Below are 22,318 nucleotides of genomic sequence, written 5' to 3' on the forward strand. Positions count from 1 at the left end.
AGCCCTCCCTTTAGGTCCCTGTTGAAGACCCTGCTGGCCGGGACAGTATCCTTTGCTATTTCTTCTGATTAGTTTTAAGTTGAAATCTATTTTGTCAGATATTAAAATGGCTACACATCTTGCTTCTTACTTTGGAATATCATTTTCTTGGACTATCCTTTTCCAACACTTTACCCTAAGGTTATGTCTATCCTTGTTGTTAAAGTATGTTTTCTTGGATGCAGAAGGATGTATACTGTTTTCACATCCATTCTGTTAGTCTGTTTTTTAATTGGGGAATTGAGACCATTGACATTGAGAGATGCCAATTACCAATGATTATTGATACCTGCCATTTTGTTGTTGTGGTAGTTATTGTTGTGTGCCCTTCTTTTGACTTTGCTGGTCTAAGATTATTTATTCCCAGTGATTTATTGATGTATTTAACCCCTTTAGATTGGAGTTTACCTTTTAGCATCTTTTGTAGGGCTGGATTTGTAGATACATATTGCTTAAATTTGGTTTTATCATGGAATACCTTATTTTCTCCCTCTATAACATTTAAAATTTTTGTTGGGTATAACATTTGTGGTCTCCTAGAGTCTGTAGCACATCTGTCCAGGCCCTTCTGGATTTTAGGGTCTCTATTACAAAGTCAGGTATAATTCTAATAGGTCTGCTTGTATCTGTTACTTGGTCTTTTTCCCTTGAAATTTTTGATATTCTTTCTTTGATCTGTCTATTTAGGGTTCTGATTACTATATGCTGAGGCGACTTTCTGTTGGAATTCCTGGCCACAGGCCACTCCCCAGCTACAATGACTGCACATGTGCTGTCCAGTAGTCAAGCAAGAGGCTTAGTCATTGCGGGGCCTTATGTCCTATGTAATCCTTGAGCTTTGTGGTCACATAATTTTCACACAGTGTGATCATGTAATCTATGTGCATGTGTGGTGTAACTATGTAAGCCCATATGTGCATGGGGGTGGAATCCATAAAAAGCAGGTCACAGACTCCTCACCCTTCTTCTTCCTCTCTCTCCCTGCACAATCTCCATAGGCCTAAGCATATCTTTCCTTAATAAACTCTTATAGAGGGCTTTGTTGTAACTTGTGGCTTTTCTCATATGATAAACAGCACCACTTAATGAATCATTGCTTAATGAATAAAACTAACACTGCATAAAACTAATACTTTCTTTTCTGGTCCAGTATACTTCGTGTTCTATATTTTTCTTGTACTTTGATAGGCCTCTCCCTCTTTAGGTTAAGGACGTTTTCTATTATGATTTTGTTGAAAATACTTTCTGTTCCTATGACCTGTGTTTCTTCTACTTCTATTCCTCTTATTTTTAGATTTTGTTTTTTCATAGTGTCTCAGATTGATAGTATATTTTGTGCCAGTTTTTCAGATTTAACATTTTCTTTGACAAGATGTATTCACTTCTCTATCAAGTTTTTAATGCTTGATATTTTCTCTCTTCCATATTTTATATTCTGTTGGTGAATTTGTCTCTGGGATTCCTGTTCAAATCCATAAAGTTTTCATTTCCAGATTTCCCTCAGTTTGCATTTCTTTATTGGTTTTATTTTTACTTTCAGGCCTTGAATGGTTTTATTTATTTCCTTCCACTGTGTTTCCATAGATTTCTTTATTGGATTTTATTCATTTCCTCTTTAACGTCTACCATATGCATAAAAGTTGTTTTAAGTTCTTTTATTTTTGCTTCAACTATGTTAGAATATTCTGGGATTGCTGTGGCAGGGTTGCTGGGCTCTAGTGGATAGAGACACATCATCCTAGCTGTTATTGTGGTTATATGCTGGCATCTAGACATCTAGGATTGGTGAAAGGTTTATGTGGCAAAAGAATATCTCAGTGGCCAAGGGCCAGGGAATACTACAAAAATCACACCATTCAATACCTCACTCAAGAGATATATTTAGGGGAAGGGGAGGGCAAAAAAAAAAAAAAAAAAAAGTAACTGCCTCTAAGTGAGGATGGAGATAGCCACATGCCAGGCCATGATGGCAGGCTCTATAGGAGTTATGGAGATTGTGCATTAGGAAAATACAGTGATATTAGAAATGAGTCAAATTGGCCATTTCTGATGGCAGGGGCCATTGGTGCTGATCATTGAAGGTAGGGTTGTGGTGGGGGGGTGGAGCTCTGAGGCACCTGGTCCTGGAATGTGGGCAGTTCTTAGTATGACCAACTATTGGGAAGATTGTAGTTCTAGGTGCTGATATCTGATCTTGTCTTTGTGGTGGGAGGTGTGTTTTGTTCCTTCGGTCGTTTCCTCTCTGGTTCTTAGGAGGATGGTGGCTGTGTTGTTGTTGCCTGTAGGAAATCTTCTGGTGTCCTCACAGGTGTGAGCACTGGGGGTTCCAGGTAAACTGTGTTTCTGGGTGTGGGGATCTGAGATTTAGGAGTGTAGATGGGCTTGGGGCATGGAGAGCGGGCTTTGGAAGAGGGAGGAAAGCAGGGTGTTCCATCAGGATCTGTTTAGTTTGTCTGCAGGAGTGGGGTTAGTGAGTGAGGAGAGGCCACAGCAGAAGGTCTCGTACAGAGCTGGGGATGAGACTGTGGGGGTGGACTTGGAGGGAGGGAGGACAAGATGAAACTTCTGCAGTTAATCCTACTTGCTTCCCTGGTCAGAGTGGCCTGTGGGTTCCCAGGGAGCTGCATCCTATAGTTGGAGGCTGGGATAAAGCATTAAGTGCTGGGAAGGAGGTTTGGATGGGAAGATCTGTGTGGTCCACTGGAGATGGATGCTGAAGGGGAAGGGAGTCTGCAGCAGGTGTTCTGCTGCAGAGCTGGGGGTGAGACCAGGATTTGGAGAGGCAGAAGGAAAAGTGAAGGTCTGCAGCTGGCATACCTTCCTTTCTGACTGGAATGGCCTGTGTGTTAGCAGGGAGCACCTGCTGAAGTTGGAGGTTAGAAGGATAAGATCTATGTGATACACTGGAGGTGGGGGAGTGCTTGGAAGGTGGTCTGCTGAAGACTTAAGGACAGGACTGGGGGATTGGGCTTCGAAGAATGGAGGAAGGGGTGAATATCTGGTGTTAGCCTACCTGTTTCCCTGACCAGAATGGCCTGTGGGTTCCCAGGGAGTACCTGCTGGGGTTGGAGGCTGGGATGAAGTGATGGGGGAAGTTAAGAGAGGAGTTCTGTAGAATTCACTGGAGAAGGGGGCAATGAGGGGATGGGAGGTTGCAGCAGGTAGTCTGCTGCAGAGCTGGGGATGTGACTAAGGGATTTGGTTTGGAGGATCAGAAGAAGTGAAGATCTTCAGCTAGTCTACCTGCTTCCCTGCCAGCATGGTCTATGGGTTCCCAGAATGGGCCTGCTGGAGTTGGGGGCTAGGATAAAATGATGAGTGGGGTGAGGTAGGTTAGGAGGAGAAGTCCAGTGGAATCCACTAGAAAAGAAGTAAGATGAGGCTGCCAAAAGGTGCTCTGTTCCAGAGCTGGGGTTAATACTGGGTGATTGGACTTGGAGGGATGGAGGCAGAGGTGAAGGTCTGGTGTTACCCTATGTGTTTCCCTGACCAGAGTTAATATATCCTCTTAAGTATCTGCTCTAGATGTTGTAAGATATCACCCTAAGTATGAGTTTTAACAGTCTTGGAACAAATCTAAATGTATCCATGCTTGTTGCTTGGATTCTAATGGCTCCCTTGGAGGAGGGAGTGAGAAGGCATGGCATCAATGGCACAGACACCAGGAGTCCATTGAAGGCAAAAACGAACTCATTTATTCAGTAACAGGGAAGGCCTTCTATACTCTCCTCCCAGCACCCGGTCTGTATGTTTGTCCCTCTTTGGCTGGGCACGATCAGGAACTCTGACAGCAACTCTTGCTAGGCCTTCAGGCAGAATCAGCATGATCAGGAACTCTGACAGCCACCAGGACCTCTGACCAGGAACTTTAACAATGACCAGGAATTCTGACAGTTCCCATTGCTAGGCCCTCAGGCAGACTCCATAAGGTTGGCTCATAAGGAGTATGTTATGTGTATGCCTTGGCAACTGGTCTGAGCCAATTTCCTTGACTCATGGGCCTGTCCTACTATGCATGCTAGGTACTGTTACTCTGCTAAGTGGTTGTATCATTCAGGGACTGGCCAAAAAACAAAATCACTAGAGCATTTAAAACAGATTTGGTATCAGATAGCTTTATCCAGGTCTATCTTAATCCAAAGTCTCTGCAGCTTTTCCCAAAAAGCTTCATAATATCATAACTGGCCTTTCAGCTTTTAAACCCCAAAGAAGAATTTTAAGGATGACTAACATCCTTCTGAGAGATAAATAGGCAAACATCCCAAGTCACAAAGATGCTGGGCAGTATTGGTGCACGCCTTTAATCCCAGCACTTGGGAGGCAAAGCCAGGTGGATCTCTGTGAGTTCGAGGCCAGCCTGGGCTACAAAGCGAGTTCCAGGAAAGGCGCAGAGCTACACAGTAAAACCCTGTCGTCGTCCCCCAAAAAAGATGAGGGTACAATGTAGAGTTATACTAAGAGCCTGGCTGCAGACCATGAACCTTTCTGTTAAACAAAACAAGAATGTTGTTCTAACTTTTTACATAAATCATTATTGTTCTACTTAATGGGGCTGCTGTAAACTCAATAACCTGAAGGATTTGCAAACATTTTAATGAAAAATATACTGGCATTTTAGAGGAAATTAATTTGGCCCAGAGAGAGATAGTTTGGATACAGGGAGAATTTATCCTAGATAATCAACCATGAGCTCTGTTACCTGGGTGATGTAACACATTAGAAAAGATGAATTTATTTGATAAGTTGCTGCAAGCAAAATGCAGAACCTGACATTAAGTAGAAGGGCTCAGAAGAGGTATACATTACACAAGATGCTAAGTGTAGATGAGCTGGGCTGTGAAGTAAAGGCCACCTTGAGAACAGTGGATTGCTGGGGGAATTCTTCTGGATTTGTTGTTAGAAACCTGCCAACCAATCACTAACTTGTACAAATATATGCATGGTTGAGTAATGCACAAAATTCTCCTTCTTGAGTGCTTGAAAACCAGGTGTTCACATATTCTGATATCCATAATAAAGCCTCATCTACTTGATGATTACAGTTATTTTCCTTGTAGTAAAGTGAAAGTTTATACAATATTTGATTTATGAGTGTGTGTGTGTGTGTGTGTGTGTGTGTGTGTGTTAGCTTGGGGGTTTTTGTTGCTTGCTTATTGTCTGTGGATACAACCAAGACCATCTGAAGGCCAACATGTGGGTTTCTTTTCTTAACTAGCAGATCATAAATCATGGGTATGGAATACTGTAAACTGTGACAAGTTGAATTGCCAGCAAATGGAGAAACCCTAGGAGCAACATGATGGTGTGAAGGTGACATGCTAAGGAAAAGAACCTAGAGGGGATGTGTGTCAATAGGGTTGGAGTTGGAGTTCACTTTCTGAAGTCCCATGCAGTTCCTGGGTCATGAAGACCATATCTGTCGCATGAGTGCTTCTGTTAGAACTCAAATCCTTGCTTAACATAGCTGCTATAGGCATAACAGTGGTGATTCAAATACCTGAGACCTCTTTAAAACGACCTCTTTACCCATGAAACTTCCTTCCCCCTCCCCCCCCCCCATCAGGCCTTTCTCCTACTTTCAAAGACATTAAGTAGCTAATTCCTGGGGACTTTATGTTCTTCCTATCACTTTGAGTAAGTTGACTCAGCTTCTTGTGTGTAAATGACCTGTACCAATCGTGAGTTGAGGAACACCACCACAGCTTCTTGTGTGACCCTCCTCACAAAATTCACTCATTCATGTATGTGAGTTCAACAGACTGTGAAGATTTAGAGGTACCTGAGGAATAGCCACATGGCATATCCCATGATATTTTGTTTTCTACATTATTTGCACTTGTGTTTGTGTGTACACATTCACATGCCTGGGTGTGGACCCACACATGAGTGTGTTAAGGCATACCTGTGGGGGTCATTGAACAACTTGTAGGAGTTTGTTTTCTCCTTCCATCTTGGGGGTCCCAAGGATGAAACTCAGGTCATCAGGTTTAGTTACCAGCAGCTTTACCAACTGAGTCACCTCACCACTCCCCTTTACAGCCTTCTACTGTAAGTACCACATTCTCTCTTCTCCTCATCCCTTCCTCTCTCATATATATAGTTATAGATATGTTATTTGATTGTTTGAACTACATTTCCACCTCTACAAGTACAACAGTGTGACCTCATGTCACACTAAGGAAAAAACAAAGGATAAAATTTAAACTTCAAAGCCTGAGATCACACCAGGGAATATATCTAATCAGAACTTAAGATGATGATTTTTAGGATAAAAATTTCTGGATTGGAAATAAGTTATGACAGAACTTTTAATTTACTGTGCCATTATTTTTATTTGTCAGTAGAACTGGGGGAAAATTAGGTGAACTGTTTTTTTTTTTGTTTTTTTTTTTCCTTTGAAGTATGTGGGACTATGATTTTGTGGTGTTACTGGCAAAGTTCATGGCACTGTTCAGATATGGGTCTGCCTGTAAAAATTCAATCCTTTTAGCCTAAAGACTCTTCTTTCCCTAATGTCCACACAATTGTCATTACTGATCATCATCTAATTTTTTAAAAATAAATGTCATGTCATATTACCACTGATCATATTCTCTAATATTGGGAATCTTGATTTCTTTTCTGATTAAGTCATTTTAGGGGTGGGGGGAGACAAAAAACAAAAAACAGGGTCCTCTTTAAACTAGGAAATATAGTGAGGAATTCAGCATGGATTCATTAGTACAAGGCACCCTGTTGTGAGCCAGCTGAGAACTGTCTGTGAAGCTACAGATTTGCCTAAATTCTCAAATGAGAAGGACTTTTCTCAGAAATGTTAACATCTTTACCAAGAACCCTGAGTGGGTTCAGAGAATCAGTTCTAGTCTTTCACTTGAGCAGAAAAAGCCACAGATGCTCTTCTGCCCTGAAGAATGCTATCTCCTTATGATCTGTGAACAGGGAAGGGCATAAAAAAAGGAAGCCACAGGCACAGTTGGTCATATAGAAACAATAGAGTTGTTTAAATAGTACTTCTGATTGTATCTGATTGAGGCTCCCTCATGCTGCCTGGTGTTTGAATCTGAGTCCAGGATTACCAGAGTTCCAGCTTGGTGAGCTGGTTCCTGTTTCCTCAGTAGCCTTCTCAAAGTGTATATTCCTCTCCTCATTTCATAATTAGCCCACTTCAAATTTTTGCTTTCCAGAAATTACTTTGAAAGGTGCTGAATCTGATATCTTCCCATTTGCCTATTGGAAGGTCATTTTTAAATTTTTACTATCCATTTCTATGATCACTTCACTTATAAATTTTTTGTCTTAGCAAACATTTCTACTCATATGTCCTTGTATATTGTTTTATTTCAATAAATAAATATATTGTTTTATTGCCATAAATAAAGGAGTTGAAGTAGAGAGTTTTCAATCTATCTGTAGATAGATAGAGACATACACATGTACATAATTTAATATCAATCACAATATAAATCTTAGATTCATTTAATTTAGCATGTTGTTTTATACTTTTTAATACAACAAATCACAAAAATATCAAATTATTACAAATGCAGTCACTTTAAGCAGTACAGTCTACATTGTGCTTTGACTGTAAATGTCCTCCATAGGTTTTGGTGCACAAAAGTTCAAATTGTGCTTCTGTGGTTTGAAAAGACAAGTGCAGATAGGCTTATGAGTTTGAACACTGGCCTCCTCTCTCTACTCCGACTCCTGACTGCTGACACAAGAACAGCTGCTTCACGCTCTGCCATCATCCATCATGCCTTCCCTGCCCTAAGGTACCACCTTTTCTTAAAACCAGAAACCAAGCTGGGCGGTGGCGGTGGTGGCACACACCTTTAATCTCAGCACTCAGGAGGCAGAGCCAAGCAGATCTCTGTGAGTTCGAGGCCAGCCTGGTCTACAGAGCAAGATCCAAGACAGGCACCAAAACTGCACAGAGAAACCCTGTCTTGAGAAACAAAACAAAAATTCAGAAACCAAATTGAAGACATTCTTAAGACTTTGCATCAGATATCTGGTCACAGCACCAAGAAAACAAATACAAACTGATTGATATAGAGTTCTGGAGGTCAGAAATTCAAAGCCAGGCTGACAGTACTGAAGTCAGGCTATTGGCAAGGCAGCAGATGTTGGGGAAGCGATAAGGAGTCCTCCTTTTCTTTGCCTTTGCAGCTTCCACAGGCTTCATGCACTCTGTGGCTCAGAGTCTCTTCCACCCAGAAGCCAGCAATGGTTGAGTTTTTCCATGCTATACAATACTCCCACACCTCCACCTTGGTGTCCTTTCTATTATATGGGAATGCTCCCCCAGCAATATTTTTATTTCTTATAAAGTTAGCATATTAATAAGCTTGATTCCCTCTCCAGTCTGTTTTATTTTTGTTACTTTAGATATTTATTTTATTAGAACACTAGGACAACAATGAATATCCCAAACTCTAGGATTCTTACCATGATTACTTTTGGACACCTAGAATGGGCAAAATAAGCTAAGTAACATAATTTTAAGAATGTTCTCTCTCAACACATTATTTCCCTATTGGTAAAAACATTAATGATAAAAACATATAGCAACCTCTTTTAAATGTGCCTTTAAATACAATTCTTGGAGAAAATTAGGAAATGTAATTCACAAAATTTTCACCTAACCAGTCATAAATATAATGGCAAAGTTGAATTTCTCTGTTGAATAAAATCAGAATTTTTGACTCAAAAAGCACCATTATTTTTGGTGCTTTATCATGAATCACCTAGAGTTTCTAAGTCTACATCAGTCTGTGTTGTGATTTCAGGTTGTTGTTAGAGATCAATGCTTGTTAATGCCAAGTGAACACATTTAAGGGAAAGATGATGGTTCCACTCCTACCTCTCTTCAATGAGCCAAGTCTTAGGAGTCATGCTTTCCAGGTCCTATCAGGAAGGCAATGGGAGCGACTAGCCACACGTCTATCAGAGAACTTCACTCATCTACAAAAGTCTGTTATTGCACCTGTCTTCACAGGAGGCTGACTTGGCAAACAGGACCCCAGGCTTTCCTGCTTTGTAAATGACTCATGAACACTGGGCTTATCAGAGAGTTTAGATGACTGTTATCTTTGTAAAACAAGGTGTACAAGCAGGTAAACAAGTTCGTTTAGGCCAAGATTAAACAAACATTGAAATAGTACTTTAAGAAAATACATCCAGAGAATTTATTTAAAACAACAGGATGAGGGAGGGGCCCATGAAGTGCCATCCCTACTGAGGAGCTATTGCCTACAGCTTTGGGAAGGGGAGAGTCAGTATCATTCAGTGGTGTGGTCCCCAAACATCTACACATGCTCCAGTAGATGCTCCTATACTCGTGCACATGCATACAGCACTAAATGGGCTCAGTAGGTTTTTTAAAAAGGAAGAAAAGACCACATGAAGGTGAGATGGAAAAATGGTGGTGGTGCTGGGCAGATGTAGGAGGAACTGGAAGGGAGGGAAAGGTGAGTAGATTTGATCAAGTCACATCATGCCTTAATTGTCAATTAAAAATATAATGGAGCCAAGAGTTGGAGGACAGAATCAAATGACTCTGACCAAAGAGGAGCTAGCTGGTAAGAGAGCTGAGCAGATAAAGGCACTGATACCAAACTCAGGACCTGAGTCTGATCCTGCAACTCACTAGGAGAGAACTGCCTCCAATTTGTCTGCTGACCTACACAAGACCACTGCCATGTGCTCCCTTTTTGCCGAAAATAAATGCTTAAAATTTTAAAAACAAACAGACATAAGCCTGCAAATAAGCCATTGCCTGAAAGCAAGCTATTCAGGAGTAACTGACCAGCAGCTTTCTTTCTCATGGTAACAGGCTCTACTAACCATTTAAAACCTGTTTAGGAGCTATCCCACAGCTGGAGTCAGTGGCTCCTTCAGAGCACAGGGGAAATCTTAAAAAGGAATTCATTTAAAAGCAATTCCAAAAACAGCATTCATCAAAATCACAGTGAAAAGTAACCTACCCACCACATATAAGATAAAATCATGAGCTTCTAAAATCAGAAATCAAGTTTCCCATTGGTGTGAAAACTTTTACCCACTTTTCCAAAGCCCCTGTCCTCGAAGATAATTTTGACAACTGCAAGGAAAGTCACAAACATCAAAATAGAAGCAGTTGTTGAGACACGTGTGTGTGCCCATGCTCTATCTGCCTATTAAACTAGAGATGTGGGGCAGGATGATTTAAGTCATCACCTTCAGAATCATGAAAACTCAGGCATAAACTAAAGACAGCTCAGTGCTACACTGCTGGCTTAGCATACCAAGGACCTTTGGTTCTCAGCACTAGAGGAAAACATTGATAAGCTGCTGCTGTTTGTCCAAAGTAGACCTGATTATCTTGGTTCAAATCAAGGCCTCACCACTTACTGGCTGTGTCACTGAGACAGCTACTTAATTTCTCGTTAAGGTTGGTATAAAAAGAGGATTAATGTATAAAGTGTGCTGACACTGGCTGGTTCAAAGTAGTGCTCTAGATGTATTAGCTTCAGCAGCCTTTCAAGGCACATATTTCAATCTGCCACTGAATGTGTAAGTTGCAGGTGTGTTCATTCATCTTGTTTCAAGAGATTTTGCTGTTGTTTCTGAAAGAAGAATTCTGTCTTTAATGTGGGAAGGTCCTTCAAAGGAATTTAAGACTGAAGTTTTCAAAAGAGCATGGTTTAATAAGTATAATTGTATTTCTTCTATGACTTTTCTCTAATCCTAAAGGCATGATTAAAGAGAAATTTGTATTCTATTTCATTTTGTGGTTTTCTTTGCCACTCTTGTCTAATATTGTCTATTTGCCCTCTGCTTTGACTGCCTGCCCCATTACTCTGCTATTGTTTTGGTAATATTTTCTATGTCCCTCTGCTTTGACTGCCTCTGCCATTACTGAGGAGCTCTTCCAAAGAGCTCATGCCTCCAGTTTCTCTGTTGTCCATTCTCTCTCTCTCTCTCTCTCTCTCTCTCTCTATATATATATATATATATATATATATATATATATTATATAATATATATAATATATAATATATATAATAATAATATATAAATATAATAAATATATAAATAAAAGATTATATTGAGATATGTATGTGCCCATGCTCTATCCATCTATTAAACTAGAGACATGGGACAGTGATGATTTAAGTCATCACCATCAGAATCATGAAAGCATATATATATATATATATATATATATATATATATATATATATATATATATACACACACACACACACACACACATAGTTTTTAAACAGTAATGGAGAACAAACTCTGGCCCTTGAACCTGTTAAGCAAACACTGTGCTGCTGAGTGACACTGACTAGAGATGAATGTTTTCAAGTGTTAATTTATTTCCTGTGCTTCTTAACTCCCAAATTCCTCCAGTTCCCTGTCTTTGAAACCTAATATTTAAGGCCCTATCCAATTTGACTATTACTTAATGTTACTCTTACAATAATACCTCTTATAAGCTCAGTGTTCTATCACAGTAGCCCATCATGAACACTTTTGTTCCCAACACACATTTGGCCATCTTCATTGTCAAAGACAAGATTCAGAATTACTTAAGAGACACGCCTTTGCATGCATTTGGGGGTTTCCAAAGAAGACTGAAGAGAGAAGGTTCACATTTCAATGTGCAGCAGCATCCCATGAGGGGGCTCAGACTGAAAAAAGTGAAAAGGAGAAAGCCATTTGAGCACCAGGATTCCTGCCTGTTTCCTGTTCCAAGTCAAAGTGAGCACCTTTCCGCTCCCACAGACGTGAGCTGCTCCTGCAGCTCCAGGTCTCTGCACTAACAGCCTGCATCCCCTGACCGACGGGGTGAAAACCTGTCCTCCTTCAGTTGCTTCTTGTCCCAGTGAGGAGAAAAGTGACTCTATACAAAATTGTTACTGGAAAGAGGAGATGCTGCTGGGGCAGACATGGTTCGTTGATTTGTGGTTCATGTTGAAGAGTTTGGAGCTGTGGGCTAGGGAGGTCCTAGAGTGTTGTAAAGATGGGGAAGTAGAGATTATGGGCCATTCCCTGGGAGTTCAGAAGACTGCAATGCCAAATGAAATAGAGGGAGTAATGGTTTCAGAAGAGGGCACATTTTGATAGAGGTTCGTCAGTCAGGTTCTCTACAGGAACAGAATCAAGACAAATACACACACACACACACACACACACACACACACACACACACCCCTCAGAATTTATTACATGAGCTTTTTAAATAGTAATGCAAGTCAAATCACATTTCAGATGCTAAGAACGTGACATTGGGTCCTTTGAGGCTGGGTGCCTCAACAGTCAGAATAGTCCCAGAATAGCTCTCTCTCACTCGGGAATGGTGACCAGTAGTTACTCAATCCACAAAGCAAGGTGCCTCGGTAGTCCCAGTTTGTACTGGAAGCCTGGAAAGTTCCTGAGCCCTCGTCCAGGATGAAAGCTTGGAAGTGCTGACTCTGCTACTGGTTGTGATGGGAAAGGGGGCAGAGCAGCAACAGGGCAAATGAACTTGGCCAGCAAGAGGGAAGGTCAAGTGAGTAAGCAACAGGCAAGAGAAACTGCCTTCTGAAACATCCTCTGTTATCTGGTTTGCTACCCAAAGGAGACCAGCCTTCCCATATCAAGCCAGGTCTTCAGGTGGGGCTCACTACTGTGGCAAATTGACATTAAAACCAACCATTTTTAAAGACACCGATTGTTTCACCTGTGTACTGCAAAACTGAATGAGGCTAAATTCAAATGTCATGGACTAAGGTGTTTGGCAGAAGAAATTTCAAGACAATGTAACATGCAGGCAGTGGCATGGTTATTGCTTACTTCACTATGGATTTGCAGTGGGAAAGAGTGGAAGTGGATTCAATCTGAGAGAGGGAAGCAGAGCTTATGTGGAAAAGGTGCTATTCTGACAAGGAGAGCAGTGTGATCCTGGAGAAAATCATTGACAGCCACGTGCACTTTGTCCAGAAAGGGAGCTTGAGCCTCGTTAAAGCTGGAAATACGTTCAGAAGTTACCTACAGGTGGCTAGCCATCCACCAAAGTGGATTATAAAAATACATTTTATCTCTGTAGATTCCAAGGAGCCCTCAACATGCAGTGTTTGGTGAGCTTTCTAGGAGATGAACACGGCAAAAATACATTTATAGCTTTAGGAATTATATGTCAGGAAAAGGAATATTAGATCAACACATATTTCATATCTTAATTGTGCAGCTTATTGTATGTTAATCAGTTCAAATAATACCAGAAAGGTTAAAAAAACAAAAAACAAAAATACTATCTTTGGGGAAGAGCAGAGATTTTAGGAATTGCTATTGAGAAAACATCAGGGATTTAGGCAGCTGTCAATCAATGTTCCTCCAAGCAAGGTATAAAAAGTGGGAGCTTAATGGGACACTGAAAGCTGAGAAAGATCGAGGGACACAGAACACGACAGAAAAAGGATATATGAACAGAGTGGTAATGTCCATACATCAACCTTGAGGACATTTGGACCCTCTGGGCACAGTACAGTCCAGGATTCCCATGCCTGTGGTTAGAGTGGAGGTGGCCATATTCTAGGTAGCAGGTGGGACTGTGCGTAAGTGCTGCTTAATAGCTTCCACTCTGAAAAACTTTTTTTCTTGCATTACATTTCTTTTTAAATTTCAGTCAATCCTTTAGTGACACTGTTAAGTGTTAAATTAGGTATTGAAATTTATCAAAATTCTCCATATAATTTGATTTTGCTACATTTCCACTTGTATTAACTTTTCTTATAGAGGAATGGCTTCTTGCTACACATTTCTTGTATTTTAAGATTCAAAGTTTATTCTCCTTCACATTGGAAGCGACACTATCATTTCTAATTCCATGTATATGTATGTTACTGGATCCAGTCTTGGCACCAGTATGGAGAATATCACAAGGGATGAGCCAGTGGGTACCCTGCAAATGTGAAGTCTCCAATGACCGAGGTTTGCTCTAGTGGGCACTTGACCCATTTAGAAACAATGGTTCACAACAGGCATTTGCTATGATTTTTACAACAAACATTTACTGGATGTAATAGTGATGAGATTTAAAGAGTTGTATTTGTCACTGCATTAAGGTAAAAAATTTTCAAACTATATAACCAATTGAGTGAGGAAGCTTAGTGCTTGTAAGAGAAAATGAGCCTTGATGATATCATCTAGTACCACCTACCAATGTTCAGCTCTACTTTTGGACTTCCTGGTAATGTGAATCACTATGGCTTCTCTTTGGCCAAGTTAGTTTAGATCAGGTTTTCCTATTTGTAGTCAGAAGAGGCCTGACTTCATGTTGAGCTGTGTTTGTGTAACTATATTCTCCATACCTTATTCTATTTCCATCTGAGTTTATGGATAAGATTTTTTTCATTCTTAAACAGTTTAGTGACTCCTCAAAGATACATACTTATATAAAAAATAAATGAAAGGACCTTCTTTGATACCAAGAGGGAAAGATAAAAGATGCAGAATCTTCCAATTCTGAAAATGTTTACAAATTCCTATATCCAAACTGTAGATGTAACCAGCTTGTTAAATAAGAACCAACTGCAGAGTTAAAAACCACGAGGTCAGAGCAAGAGCGGGAAAACCTTACCCTTCACTGCTTCTGCTGTTCTTCCTCTCCGCAAGAGAGCTACCTCTGTGTGTCCAATCTTTTTTAAAGATTTTCTGTTCTGTTTTCTCATTGGTTGTAAACCCAGCCACATGAACTCCTCGTCACTGCCTGTTTGTACAGACCTCCAGGTCTTCTATGGTTGGTATCGAGATTAAAGGCATGTGTCTGCCATGCTGGCTGTGTCCTTGAACACACAGAGATCTACCTAGCTCTGCCTCCCAAGTGCTGGGATTAAAGGCATGCACCACTACCACCTAGCTTCTGTTCTGGCTTGCTCTGACTTCAAGGCAGCTTTATTAGCATACAAATAAAATCACATTTCAATACAAATATCACTATACCAAACTATACATTTTTATTGTAAATGGGGAGGGATTGTTCTGCAATAACCTGAGGCCATTTAAATTCTCTCTGGAAAACTACATTCTGACAAAGAGCTGAGTTGCCTACTTACTTTATAGTACTGGGCATCAAACACAGGGCTTTCAATATAGTACTACCATATTTCACTCTGGTCTCCCCAGTCTTTAGGATCTCTGTTGAAAGAATTCAGACAAGACACACAAAATGCACTGTAAAAGACAGGCAGAGTTTATTACAACGTAAAAGAGCCGTTTTTGAGGATGAGGAGGGCAATGGCCAAAGTGGCCACTGGGGAGTGGGGTGGGGTGGGGTGGGCATAGGGGAACCTCAAGGTGAAAGTGGACAGTGGACAGAGAGACTACAGTACTCACCTAAATTTTTAGGTATGCTCTGTATTATTTCTTTGAGTCCTTAGAACTGAGGCTTCCTGGGCCTTTTCTTTCCCAGTTGACTGACAGGCTCATCTGGACTTAACTGTTAAGGGAGGAGGTCAGGGCACCTTTTGTTTTTTATTAGAAACTCTCACCAGAGAGTAATCTTGGGATCTTTTCAACAGTTCCACCAAGATCTCAAATCCCAGTCTTTTGGCTACTAATCAGAGTTCCACAGTTTGTGTTCCTCGTTTTACACGATGATTATAAAGGATCCAAGCTCAATGATCTTTAATCCTATTACTCCTAGAGCTCCACCCCGAGCTATGTAGAATTCCAATGTGTAATCTCTCTCTCTCTCTCTCTCTCTCTCTCTCTCTCTCTCTCTCTCTCTCTCTCGATGTTTATGAGTCTATGTGCATACATGTATTCATGCATGTGGAGGACAAATATTGACACCAGGTACTTTGTTCACTTTCCACCTTATTTGATGAGACAAGGTCTCACAGAACCTGGAGCTCAGCTGATTTGACTGGACTGTGTGGCCAGCAAGAATCCTCCCATCTCTGCCTCCCAAATGCTGAGATTACAGTTGTACACAGCCATGTCTGCTTGTTTTTCTTTTCTTTTCTTTTTTATGTGGGTTACAGGAATCTAAACTCAGGTCTTTATGCTTCTGCTGCAATCATTTTACTGACAGAGCTGCTGAACTAAACCGAATACTTGTTTACATTTAATTCAGTTAAGGATTTGTTCCAGATAGGCAAAACATACATTCATACAAATATTTTCCATCTTATAATCCTTTATTTTCTTCCTCTTCAATTAAATTCTTAAGGACTTTAATAAAACAAGAACTCTAAAAATAATGTGAAAATAAAAACAAAACAAACCCACAATAAATACAAATTGAAAGAACTTTGGGGAGTAAGTCTGAACCATAAATATTTGTGGAGAAAAAATTTAATGTGTAAATAAAATAAACTGTCAGAAAAGTAAGGTTTTAATGAGACAACTATAGTATAATCTGTCCTATGAGATTGTCACATCAATGGCCCTAATGTGTTATAGCTCTGCTGTCTGTCTAGACTTGGCCATGTGAATCACATTGTTCTTTTTTTTTTTAGCAAACATGGAAGTTCAAGCTTGGCAAACTCTTGCACCCTGGTTTGCTCTTAGACTATTCTCTTTTATGGCAGGAAGCATAGCTTAGCCTACAAGAAGACAAGAGACCACCCAGAGCATGAAAAGCCAGTTCACAGAACCAAGAAAAACCATAAATCTTGAATTGTTTTTATTTTGAGACAAGGTCTTGTTATGTGTCCAGAATGGCCTTGAACTGGTAACTCTTCAACCTTAGCCTCCCAGATACTGGAATAAACTCTTAAATACCTGAGCATTGTGGTACTTGTTTATGCAATACTGGAAAATAACTAACTTTCTACAATGTAGTAGAACAAATATATAAACAAATCTATGCTTACTATGAAAACAATTAAGGTTTATAAGCAACATTATCAAAATTGCTGTACTCTTGTAACTCTGGACTCACAATTCTTTACACAGACTTCAGTCCATTAAAATACCTTGTAATGCTCAGTATTTTACTGCTACCCTAAACATTCTATATAGTGACTGTAGCAATCTAAACAATGAGCTAAGTACATGATAAATATTTTTATTTTAAAACAATGAATTGTATTTTTTTCATATAAAAGATGAGATATAATCACCAAATTTTAAAAAATAACTACACTTGCCAAAACCTTCATATGTTTTACAGAAGTCAATGTTCTCTAAATCTGTAGCTTCATCTATCCTATAGCTTTTACAGATTCATAATTTCTTGAATACATTTCCAATATCCTTTAAAAATAACACTTCATGAAAGATATTTTCATTTAACACATTAAAACTTAACAGATTACAGTACAACCGGTCAGCTCTCCAGGAAACTTTTCAGCCAAATGTTGGAGGATTAATTCTCCGTATTTACTTTTATTAAAAACAGGTTTCTGGTAGTGAGAACAAATAACCTCTCATTTGTTGCCTGAAAGCCTAAAATAGGATCATTGGTTTCTAGGCTTGCTACTTGCTGCTTAGCAACCTGCCCCACATGCCGGCCCTCCTTTCTGTTGTAAAGCACAGTGGACATGGGAGTAGGCTGCCGATAGATGAATACTCGGCGAAGGCACTCACAAAGGGCTGCATAGGAGTAATCTGGAGAACAGGCAAAAAATTTCTTGTCTCTCTTTGATGCTTGGACGTAACCTGACAAGAATATAAGGGGAAAAAAAGAACTGTATGTTAAACTGATGAGAGAAAAGTCACGATTGAACACTTACTACTTCACAGTATCCATCACAAATTTAAATACTAAGTAAAACATACCATCCATAGTCAACAATGGATGAGTTCAGTACCATTAACACTAAGTAAAACATATACCATCCATAGTCAACAATGGATGAATTCAGTACTATTAACACTAAGTAAAACATACCATTCATAGTCAACAATGGATGGATCCAGTACCATTAACACTAAGTAAAACATATACCATCCATAGTCAACAATGGATGAATTCAGTACCATTAACACTAAGTAAAAAATACCATTCATAGTCAACAATGGATGAATCCAGTACCATTAACACTAAGTAAAACATACCATCCATAGTCAACAATGGATGAGTTCAGTACCATTAACACTAAGTAAAACATATACCATCCATAGTCAACAATGGATGAATTCAGTACCATTAACACTAAGTAAAACATATACCATCCATAGTCAACAATGGATGGATCCAGTACCATTAACACTAAGTAAAAAATACCATTCATAGTCAACAATGGATGAATCTAGTACCATTAACACTAAGTAAAACATACCATCCATAGTCAACAATGGATGGATCCAGTACCATTAACACTAAGTAAAACATATACCATTCATAGTCAACAATGGATGAATCCAGTACCATTAACACTAAGTAAAACATACCATCCATAGTCAACAATGGATGAATTCAGTACCATTAATACTAAGTAAAACATATACCATCCATAGTCAACAATGGATGGATCCAGTACCATTAACACTAAGTAAAACATATACCATCCATAGTCAACAATGGATGAATTCAGTACCATTAACACTAAGTAAAACATATACCATCCATAGTCAACAATGGATGAATTCAGTACTATTAACACCTAGTAAAACATACCATTCATAGTCAACAATGGATGAATCCAGTACCATTAACACTAAGTAAAACACACCATCCATAGTCAACAATGGATGAATTCAGTACCATTAACACTAAGCCACAATTCCTTCTAATAAGTGCAAAAATACAAGTTTAATTTAGTTACTAAGGAACAAAACAGGACTTCTCTTCAACAAAAACATAATACAGTTCTATTTCATTTCTGTGAGATAAAATAATAAAATCTTAAGTTTCAAATACCAAATATACAAAAACTTAAATGCCTCGCTTAAAAACAAAAAAACTTAAAATGATATGTTAAATGTTTTTTTTTAAATAAATGAAGACGATACTAGATGATGGAAAGGCCTCCCATGCCCACGGATTGGCAGAATTAGTACTATGAAATGGCTCTCTTAGTGAAAGTGTTTTATAGTTTATAAAAGATCCTTATCAAATTCTAATGACATTCTTTACAGAAACAGATAAAACAACACTGGAATTCCTATGAAAGCACAAAGGATCCTAAATAGCCAAAGAAATTCTAAGCAGAAAGAAATGGCTAGGGGTTATTACAGTACTTATTGATCGCAAGCCATACTACAGAGCACAAGAACAAGAACAGCACAACACAGACACAAAACCAGATGTGCAGACAAGTGGAATGGTATAGAGGGCCCATAAATAAAAAAGCACAGCCAAAGCAACATAACTGACAACAAACATTAGAAATTGTATCACTCACAAACATTAGAAATCCTACAGCCTCTAGAACAAGTGATCCTGGGAAACAGGGTAGCAGCATGGAGAAGAATGAAGAAACAATTCCAAGTGGATCAAAAACTTTAAGACCTGAAATTCGGAAACTAGTACAGAAAAACATGTAAATAACAACTGATAAGCAAAGGAAGGACTTTCTGGGAAAGACTACAATAGCTTAAGAAATAAAACCAAAAATGCCATTGGATAATATGGAATTAAAAAGGCAATGAACAGCAAGGAAATAGTTGTGAGAAGACATAGTACAGATATCTTTGCTATCAATATATTGGAGAGATGATTTGTATCCAGAATACATAAAGAAGTCATAACTACCCCAAACCCAAACAACTCCAGTGTATAAATGAGTGATGAAATGAACAGGTAGTTCTCAAAAGTGAAAGCACAAATTTCCAGTGGACATAAAAAATGTTCAACATCTTTAATGTGGAAATTCAAATTAGATCTCCATTGAGATTCTACCTGAGTATTCTCAGGATAGCTGGTATTAAGAGAATGAAGGACGATAAATGTTAAAAGAATGTGGAGAAAGAAGAACCCTCACTTCACTTCTGATGGGTGTGTACACTGGTGTAGACACTATGGAAATCAGCACAACCTGAAAAATAGAACTACAATATGATCCAGTTATAGCTGGTCATATAATGGAAGAAACCAAAGTTAGCAAACCAGGGATGCTTACACACCTATGTTTATTACAACACTATTCAAAGAAGTGAAAATATAGAATATTAGATATTGAACAGATGAATGCATACAGAAAATGTGATACACACACTTATAAAAATATGGTGTTTTAATCACCTGTAAAGAACAAAATATAGGTTGGAGAGATGGCTCAGAGGTTAAGAGAACTGGCTGCTCTTCCAGAGTTCCTGAGTTCAATTCCCATCAACCACATGATGGCTCACAACCATTTATAGTGGGATCTGATGCCCTCTTCTGGCACAAGGTCATACATGCAGATGGAGCACTCATATATACATAAAATAAATAAATAATTCTTGCCAGACAGTGGTGGCGCACGCCTTTAATCCCAGCTAAATGAAATCAGTCAGATTCAGAAAGACAAATACTGCATGTTTCTTTCACATACCAAGTCTGGATTTAAACACATACATCACACACACACACACACACACACACACACACACACACACACACGTTAATACAAAGAAAGACAGAAAGGTCAGACAGATGACAAATGTAGGGAGAGAAAGGGTTCTACAGTGAGTGGAAGTAAAGAAGGAAGGATAAGGGAGGAAACAGAATATCAGTTTTTCTCATATGCAAATTCTAGATTTAAATGAAAACATGTATACTTATATATTTTTACATATATGTTTATATATATGCATAAGTGAGTAAAGCCAGGAGGCACAAGCAGGGCAATACTGCTTTTAAAATATTAGGTAAGATGTGAAGATGGAAAAGTGAAGATGTAGGACTCTTGAGTAGATGAACATAAACTGTTCAGGCAACTTTGATAGTAATGTACAGAGTAACTCAAGTACTATCTAATGTAAAATTGATTGAACTTAGGATCAAGCACAGCAGAAGTCATTTGCAAGAGGATTTTGACATGAACTGAAGACTCTGAGCATTTAAAGGTGAACTGGATGAACTTGAACTTCCTGAAGGAAGATAATTACAAAAGAGGAATTACAGTAAAGGCCCGGAATTGTGTGATTAATTAATCCATCAAACCCCTCGGCATTTCAAGTCATACAAATCCACTTAGAGTCTGATGAAGCAGTTTAGTCATAAATGCGAAAAAGTGACAAACTTCCTCATCAATTAGAGTTGCACATAGATAGGCAATAAAACTCACAATTTTACATTTTTGCTGCCAATTTAAAATAAGCTTACAATAAAGCAATAACTGTAACTAAATAATATAACAGAATTCCCACACAATACGGATCTATTTTGGCTTAAAACCAATGACTGCACAGTCTATTGTTACATACTTAAAATTTTTTTCAAGGTGTTGTTTTAAAACAAATATTTTTAACAATAAATTCAATTTATACTTATCCTTTTCACAATTCCTCTCATTGCCATGGCTTCTTGTTTTCATTGTGGTTTGGATTTTGAATCAAACTCTTTGTATATAACTCTGGCTGGCCTCATACTCCTGCCTCATCCATCCAGGTGGTGGGAATGCAGGTATGTACCACCAGGCCTGGCTTCTTTTTCACTTAAGTTCAATGAAGTATGTCTTCTCACTAAAAATGTGCATCCTTGTACAACAACTATATGTTTTAGAAGAGATTACCATGAAGAGACTTAAATACAAGTTGCACGTACTACACTGGGGGATGTCTTTCTGTATGATGTAAATATATGTTTTCCATTGGTTATGGCAAGGCAGTTTTAGAGGCGGGCAGGAAATCCAAGGAGAGACAGGAAAGAAGAAAGGCAGAGGTGGAAGAGATACCAGCCTGCTGCTCAAGGAACAACATACCAGGAGATGGGAAAAGCCACGGAACATGTGGCAAAACATAGATGAATAGAAATGGGTTGATTTAGATGAAAGAGAAATGGGTTAATTTTAGACGAAAGAGCTAGCTGGCAAGCGACTAAAACCATAGGTCATATAGTTTGTAAATAATATAAGCTGGGCTGGAGAGATGGCTTAGAGGTTAAGAGCACTGACTGCTCTTCTAGAGGTCCTATGTTCAATTCCCAGCAACCACACAGTGGCTCACAACCATTTGTAATGAGATCTGGTGCCCTCTTCTGGCCTGAAGTCATATATGCTGTATAATAAATAAATAGATAGATAGATAGATAGATAAATCTTTTTAAAAAATAATAATATAAGCCTCTATGTGTTTACTTGGGTCCGAGTGGCACCCGAGAAACTTTGGGCTACAGAATCACAATGCCAAAGCCCCTACTCAAACTGTATTTTAA

The 22,318-nt window shown here is 39.0% G+C and overlaps 1 protein-coding gene across 2 annotated transcripts in view; it reads right to left on the reverse strand.

Moving 5' to 3' along the window:
- Nucleotides 1-16,030: 16,030 nt before the first annotated feature.
- Nudcd1 (NudC domain containing 1) overlaps nucleotides 16,031-22,318 on the reverse strand; it is a 65,782-nt gene continuing 59,494 nt past the window's right edge. For both annotated transcript variants that reach the window (XM_036207769.1, XM_036207768.1), the window contains exon 10: nucleotides 16,031-17,676. In XM_036207769.1, the coding sequence (XP_036063662.1) occupies nucleotides 17,384-17,676 (293 nt within the window). In that variant the 3' untranslated portion in view covers nucleotides 16,031-17,383. The remainder of the gene's footprint in view (nucleotides 17,677-22,318) is intronic.

This window comes from Onychomys torridus, chromosome 16 (genome assembly GCF_903995425.1).
Source record: "Onychomys torridus chromosome 16, mOncTor1.1, whole genome shotgun sequence".
Classification (NCBI taxonomy): Eukaryota; Metazoa; Chordata; class Mammalia; order Rodentia; family Cricetidae; genus Onychomys; species Onychomys torridus.